Below are 7,111 nucleotides of genomic sequence, written 5' to 3' on the forward strand. Positions count from 1 at the left end.
CACAGTCTGGGGTCCACAGCCCACCCTGAATGTCATTCTCAGCCATGAGGGCCAAAGAAACTGCAGGGGTCTTGTGATTGGAGAGGAAGGGGAGGGTGAGTAGGGTTGGGATCTATCAATTTCCTGTTTCCTGTTTTGGCCCCAAAATATCCGTGCCCACCTGGGCTGTATAGTCTTGTGGATTAAATGTCAGCCTTGGCTCTGCCCCCTGAGCTGGGTGACGTCCTTTTCTGCACAGTCTCCCTTTCCACAGACACCAGCTACAGAATAACTTGACTCTCAATCTCATCTATGTACTGTGGGGTTGAAAGTCCTAATCTGTGGGGTGGAATAAGACAAATCAGTGGTATATTGAGCCCTAGACTAGCCATGGAGGAAGTGCCTGGTGTGAGGTCAGACACCATGACCCTCTGTGCTCAGGGCAAGGCTGGGGCATCACGTGCTCTGGGGTCCACTGTCCCCTGTCCCAGCCCCTGTGGCCCAGGAGTCAGTCCTCCATGGACAGAGTCCCTGGGCTCCTGGACTCTGGTTACTGTCGGGTTTGGCCAAGAGGAGGTGTGGGCTGAACACGGGAAGGAGGGAGGAGAGGAGGCTCAGCGCTTACCCCCACGCCCCCAGGGAGGTGCTCCACCACAGCACCCCCTCCCAGGGGCCCCTCCCTGAGCCCCAGCTGCCTCCTCCAGGCCCCAGTGAGGCCTCCCTGTCACCCTATGCCCTCGGCCCAGGAGTGGTCACAGCTCCCACTGCTGTGAGCCCTGGGGGATCACGTGTCCCTGTTGGTTTCCCTTAAAGCCACCCCCACCGGTCACTATGAACATATCCAGCCCCATCTTTGTGTCATGGGTTTCGTTCACCTCTTCATGCTGTGACCTCTGACCCACCTCACTGCCCTAGGCCAGCTCACCAAAGCCTCTAGGTGACAATGGTCCATAATCGTTGAACATATGCTTGAGCACTTTTGTCAGTAACAACCAGAGAGAAGGGAGCACCAAGGTCACCTCCACAGTGGTGATCGTGTGGATTATAAAGGATCACCTGTCACAAGGCCACCAGGAGGAGTGGCTGGTGCTGCCTCATTCTGTGTCCCTGTTCCTGTCAGTCACGAGTGCCCAAGGTACAGTGTGAAGAAGGGCTGTGAGGGGTGTGTAGTCAGTGAACCATCTGGGCAGGTTGCGGGGTCCTCTGTGCTCTCTGACCCTGAACCCCTAAGAGTGAATCAGCCCACAACACAGTCTGTTAGAGTCTCAGGAGTCACCCACATTGCTTTTAGTCCTTAAGATATTTTCTTCTCCCTGTGGTCATTACTTTCAGACAAACACCCTCTTCAAACAGGCCGTCTGTTTCCTGTGGGTGTTCTGACCAACGCACAGTCATCACCTCACTCAGTCCTTGTCCCAACCCTCACAGAGCAGGAATGACTGGAACTTGCCATAACTGGAGGACACACAGGGGCAGGAGGGGAGGGGCTTGGTCAGGTCACCCCCTCCCTCTCCCTGCAGCCCCTTCCTCCAACCCCGCCCCTCCTGACTCTTCCTCCCACAAAGGCCTGTAGACCCCAGGACAGTCACTGTCCCTCGTCCCTGCGCTCTGGGCAGCAGGTGAGCGCATCATTGAGACCACAACTTCAGGTCACACCCCAGAACTGTCCCAGACAAGAGTTGGAGAGAAAAGGGGGAGCAGAGGCCCTCGGGGGCTGCCCTGGGGACACAGAGTGATCCACTCACCAGGCTGGAAAAAGGCCATCTTCCCCTCTGGAAAGAAGGAGACACAGACAAGGACAGGTCATTCTCTCTGTCCTCCCCACACCCACAGTCCTCACTGAGCCTCTTCCCTCGCCTCTCCTCAGTCTCCTCCAACGTCCACTCTCCTCGTCCACAGCTCTGCCGACCAGGCTAAAACCTCTCCCAGTGCTGGGCTTCCCTCCATCACACTGGGTCTCTGTGGGACATGACCCGGCTGTCCCAGGTGTGGGCATGTGTGTCAGCAGGGTGAGCGGATGCTGCATCTGGAAGGACCTCTCTGTGTCCAGACAGGAGGGGGTGGTTCACACACAGAAAATGAGCCTCTCAGCTGGCTGTGGTCACTCCTCACCCAGCAGGGAAAGGCTATAAATACTTCTCACACAGGAGCCAGGAAACCAGAGAGCATCAGACTCACTCACCTGCATAGACTTGAGCCTGTTCCTCACCTGCAATGGAGACAGACAGTCACCTGAACTGTCATTTCTGAGTGGGTCCCTTTCTGTCCCTCGTGCCCCCCATCATCTTCCTGTTTGCCCCCCACCCTCCGCACCTCTCCCTCTGCCTGTTCCCTCCTCGGCTGCCCCAGGGTCACCGCACAGCTGTCCTGTCCCTGTCTGTGCAGCAGTCACCTCACATCCCTGCTGCAGCGTCTGAATTTCAGTTACCTTCTGTCAACTACGGTTAAGGAGTAGTGGGTAAAAATTGCAGAAACCAACAATGCGTAAGTTTTAAATTGCACATCAGTCTCACCAGCATGATGACGTCCCCTGCTGTCTTCTCCTTCCTGCTCGGTCCCGGATCCTGCCCAGGTCCAGCATGTTCAGCCTGCACCCCTCCCCCCTCACTGCCCTCAGTCACTGAGGATCCTCTTTGTGATGGACCGGCGGTCCCAGTATCACAGCATTGGTGTTCGGTCACCCGTATTTTACCCAGTAGTGACCCCAAGGTGCAAGGACAGCGATGCTGCCACGCTGCTGTGCAAACCATAAGCCTTCCTTCACGTGAAAAGGGTAAAGCTCATATATTGAGGATTTGGGACTCTCTGTGGTCAGACATGCCCTGGGGGACCAGGACCCCAACCCTGTCCTGCAAGGGATGACCACGTTCTGCAGGACCTGGGGGGGCCTTCCCACACACTGCCCTGTACACACACGTGTGCACCTGTGAGCTGGAATTCATTCACCCCAATCTGTACTGTTTCCTGCCTACTTCTGGAAACAATGGGGCCACTTAATGGAAAATTTCAGATACCATTTTTCCAGCAATAATGGTAAGTCTGGGAGGACTGACTCGGGCACTCCTGTTTTTAAGACACTTTTCTCTCCTATGCCTTTTTTTCAGTGGGCTACAGAGTCTGGCAACCAATCAGGGCGGGCAGGACTCCCACACTGAGTCACCTCCACTGCCTACTCTCCAGTCCTAGTTCCTGGGGTGCCCTGTGCGCGCCCCTTGGTGGAGAGAGACCCAGCTCCGTCCCCACTGAGACAGATCACTGCCTGGTCCTTCCACCAGGGTCCTCATATCTTCCCCTGGGAGGTTAGTGGGGAGGAAAGGGGCTGGAATATCCAAACAGAGAGGCTGAGATGCGGGTTGGGGCACTCACGTGGTAGGTACGGGATCTTTCTCCACCCTGCAGGGAACAATGAGAGGAGTCAGTGACTTGTGTAATGCAGGGACCCGAGGACGTGTGGGATGGGGATTGTCACTTACTGAGTTGGTCCTGCAGCTTCTCTGGAAATAAGCAGAAAAAGGAAGTCCTTTAAGGGGATGGAATAGAGGACCTGTGTGGTGGGTGGGGGCTGTGGTGGGGAGGTGGCGACCACCTTGCTGCAGGGCCTAACCTTTCTGGCTTCTCTCCAGTTGCTCCTTAGCCTGAGCCGCTGCTTTCTCGGCCTCAGCTGCTTCTTTCTCCGCCTGAGCTGCTTCTCTCGCTGCGCGTTCCCTCTCCTTCTCCTCGGACAGGGCCTGGATCTTCTTCTGGTGTCGCCACAGGAAGAACCCCACTATCACCAGAATAACCGGGATCACCACGAAGGCCGCCATCCAGGGCGTCGCGTCCCAGAAGAAGGGGCCTGCGAAGGGTTAGCCTCAGCTGATGGCCAAGTTGGGTCTCAAGGTATCCGGGGACTGAAAATAATCGTTCTCTCCCCAAAGTGCCCAGAACTTTCATTGGCACATAACACCATTGTCTCGAAGGAACTGCCTCTCACATGACAATATTCTGAATATAAAAAACAGTATACACTAGGTCATCAAAATCTCTCCACTGCTCCTCCATCTGTCACTTACAATCTTCTTCTGAGTCATTTCAATCTGGGGAATAAGATTGTGAACTTTGGGACTGGACCACCTGGGTTTTAATTCTGGGTCCCCCACCTGACAAGCTCCGTGACCTTGAACTGATGACTTACACATCTGTTCCCCATGTCCGGATTGGTAAGAGATTTAATGAATGGTTACACAGTGCCTGACACATAGTGAGTGCCAAACAAGTGTTTGTTAAAATTTAACAACATTAATATATTTTTATATTATCTTATTTATGGCGAAAACAGCACTCCCTACCAGCTGCTCTGCCGCTTTTTCCCTCTGCTCACCCTGGGTCTCGGCGACCTTGCCACTCAGCACAGGGAGCAGGTCTGCGTCTGCGCTCACAGGGCAGCGCCCACTGCACACACGTCCCATCGGGGGCACCCGCCCCGTCTCCGACTCTTTGTCAAAATGATTTGTGGTGCAGAGAATAACCTTTTACGTGGGTCGTTCCACACAAATACAACCTGACCTGCCAGACTCCAGAAGCTGGAGTTTGGACCAACAATCAAGTATGTTGAGTAACAAATGCTCTGTCACCCCAGAGAGTTGTTAAAATATATTCCAAAAATATACCGAATAATAGGAACATACATCTAAGAGCAACGGTCTCCCCACCACCCTGCCGTCAGGGTTTTCTCTGTTGTAGCCAGTCTCCGTGAGATTCTGCATTTTCTCCTTCTCTGAACTGATGATTCATCTTCTTTGCTCATTTCTCTATGGGGTTGTTTTAGACTTTAAGGAGATGAGCCCTTTTTTTAAGATTTGACTTGTACCTATTTTTCTCCTTTTGTGATGTCTTTGCTCATCTTGCCCATTCATCCCCAGTTCCTGTTACCTGGCACTGTGTGTGGGGCACCCAGAAAGTGCTCAGAAGCTGTCTGAGACATGAACACCTTCGTGGGGAAGGGGTAGCAGGTCCCTGCTCCATCCCTTCTGTTCCCTGCAAAGACCCAGGTCAGCAGCAGGCAACCCCGCCTTCCCCCAGCAGACACCAGGGAGCCCAGGGCAGTGGGTAGGGCACTCACCTGCAATGGAAAGCATGGCTGACCTTTCCTGGCCCAGCAGGGGGTTTCTGATGACACAGGAGACCCCCTCCCCAGAGCTGCCTCCCAGGATCACAGAGACTGAGGCTGCATAAAGGCCCTGGGGGTCTGCATCCTCTGTGGCCACCTCAGCAGGCAAGCTGTGTCCTCTGGTGTCTCTCCACTGGATTTGGGGCTCCGGGTACCAGCCAGCAGACGAGCACTCCACACGGATCCCTCCAGCCTCGTAGCCCTTCATTTCAATGTGGAGATCAGAGCCCAGGGCTGGGGAGGAACAGTGAGCCTGAATCAGGGGGAGCCCTCTGCACTGGTGAGGGTCTCCACAGAGGGAGGGGCACACCCACCCTGGATGAGCCCAGCAGGGATTCATCAGGAGCTGTTCCCAGAGTGAGCTGTGCAGGAGAGACTGACCCACCCAGTGACCACTGTCTGACCATGACTGGACCCTCAGGGTGGATCCAGGGGGATCTGGGCCAGAGCAGACATGGCTTCCCCTAAATCCCTTAGAGACTGCTGGACCCTCCCCTCCCCCATGGCTCAGACATGCTGCTCCCAGGAACAGACTCCCCCCAACAATGGGCAAGCAGGGAAGCAGTTCCTCCCTAACTGAAACAGTGCACAGCACAGGGCCCCAGTCCTTCCTGCCTCTCCTTTGTGAGCCTTTCTTTTATCCTGCCATGTGGGGGAAAGATATTCTCTTGTCTTTCTGCTGCCCAAGCCCTGGTCTGTGTAAATCCCCTTAGGAAACTCTGTATGTAACTAACAGCAGAATTGTCAGCCTCCTTTTTGGTTCTGTCACTCAGAGAAACACTCATCATACAGTTGTGGGGAGGGGAAATTGATGAGGTGGAAGAGAGCTGACCCACGGCCAGGAACAGTGCAGTTGTTACCCCCCACCCCCACATCTAACCCCTAAACCAGAGGAGAGGTGACAGGAAGTGTTTTGAGGACCTGAAAGACCAAACTGAACCCAAGCACCTGTGTGCCAGGCACTAAGGGGGTGAGTGGGAGATCCTCTCCTCCTTCCTGTCCCCAACCTCCACTTCCCTGCTGAGACCTGGTGAGGGGCATGAGGGACTCTTGCCCGGATGCAGGAGGAGCCCTTCCTGGGGGACAAGCTGGGTCCTTCTTGGGCCTCAGAGGAGCAGGGATGGAGGCAGAGGGGCAGGTGCTGGTGAGGAGCCCAGAGGGCTCTCAGGTGGGGGTGGAGCCTCTGTTCCTGACTCCACAGGAAACAAGCACAGATCAAATCTCACTCACCTGCAACCTTCAGCTCCACCTGGGCTCTTGCATAGAAATCTCCATCTTGGAAATAACAGAGGTAGGTTCCTCCATCAGAGGCTCTGACATCCTGAATCTGCAGAGCAACCTTCCCCACAGTGATGTCCTCTCTTAGAATTGAAGTTCTTCCTCTATACTCTGCTGCCGGCGTGTCTTCCTGCCCATGTGCATACCTGTGCACTACCTGCCCGGTTAGGCTGGGTCGCTCCCACATCAGCTCCATGTTCTCTGCGCTCATCGTCCGAGACAGGTGACAGGGCAGCTCAGCGTCTCCACCTACCATGGCCAGGATGGGCTCCTGGGGTCCAACCACAGCAAACTGAGCTGCTCATCAGAAGGGGGGGACTTTGTCAGAGAAAGCTGGGAGCAGAGGACCAGGGGGTGACCCAGCAGGGAGGGCAAGGTGAGAGACACCTACATAGGACCTGGGTCCTCACACAGGTGTGTCTGGATGGGCCTTGGGGGGATGGGGGGCCAGGGTTCTGATTGGGCCCAAAGGTAAAGGCTTCAGATGCACAGACACAGAGCAGGTCCTACCTGAGCAGGGGCTGAGCAGGTGGACCAGGGCCAGGCAGACAGGGAGGGCAGGCAGAGGGTGGACCATCGTTACCTGCTGTGCTGAGGGAGATGCCAGCAAGGACTAGGTAGCAATGACGACCTGGAAGAAGGCGGAGAATTCCCCATGGAGACCTGGCCTCCCCAGGGCCAACCAGGGGCACCACCCTGATCCCT

General features: G+C 55.3%; 1 protein-coding gene across 2 annotated transcripts; it reads right to left on the reverse strand.

The window, feature by feature from the left end:
• Positions 1-3,257: 3,257 nt before the first annotated feature.
• Positions 3,258-7,060, reverse strand: LOC118994673 (butyrophilin subfamily 3 member A2-like). 2 transcript variants are annotated; one of them, XM_037057350.1, is made up of 6 exons: positions 6,917-7,060; positions 6,359-6,703; positions 5,081-5,362; positions 3,584-3,814; positions 3,453-3,473; positions 3,258-3,372 (listed from the first exon to the last, which is right to left on the reverse strand). In XM_037057350.1, exons 1-6 carry the CDS (start codon positions 6,981-6,983, stop codon positions 3,260-3,262), a joined length of 1,059 nt encoding a protein of 352 aa, XP_036913245.1. In that variant the 5' UTR covers positions 6,984-7,060; the 3' UTR covers positions 3,258-3,259. The 2 variants fall into 2 exon arrangements, with proteins under 2 accessions (XP_036913245.1, XP_036913244.1); XM_037057349.1 differs by having other exon boundaries at positions 6,359-6,706.
• Between the last annotated feature and the right edge of the window lie 51 nt (positions 7,061-7,111).

The sequence above is a fragment of the Sturnira hondurensis genome, unplaced genomic scaffold (assembly GCF_014824575.4).
Source record: "Sturnira hondurensis isolate 20B ecotype Veracruz unplaced genomic scaffold, ASM1482457v3 Scaffold0009709, whole genome shotgun sequence".
Classification (NCBI taxonomy): domain Eukaryota; kingdom Metazoa; phylum Chordata; class Mammalia; order Chiroptera; family Phyllostomidae; genus Sturnira; species Sturnira hondurensis.

What these genes read in the sequence shown, in the direction of transcription:
- LOC118994673 (XM_037057349.1), bottom strand. Translation starts at nt 6,983, where the DNA reads ATGGTCCACCCTCTGCCTGCCCTCCCTGTCTGCCTGGCCCTGGTCCAC. An exon ending in GGTGGAGCTGAAGGTTGCAG is followed by an intron (nt 5,363 to 6,358) that starts GTGAGTGAGATT and finishes GTTCCTCCCCAG; the next exon opens with CCCTGGGCTCTGATCTCCAC. An exon ending in ACTGGAGAGAAGCCAGAAAG is followed by an intron (nt 3,474 to 3,583) that starts GTTAGGCCCTGC and finishes GCTTATTTCCAG; the next exon opens with AGAAGCTGCAGGACCAACTC.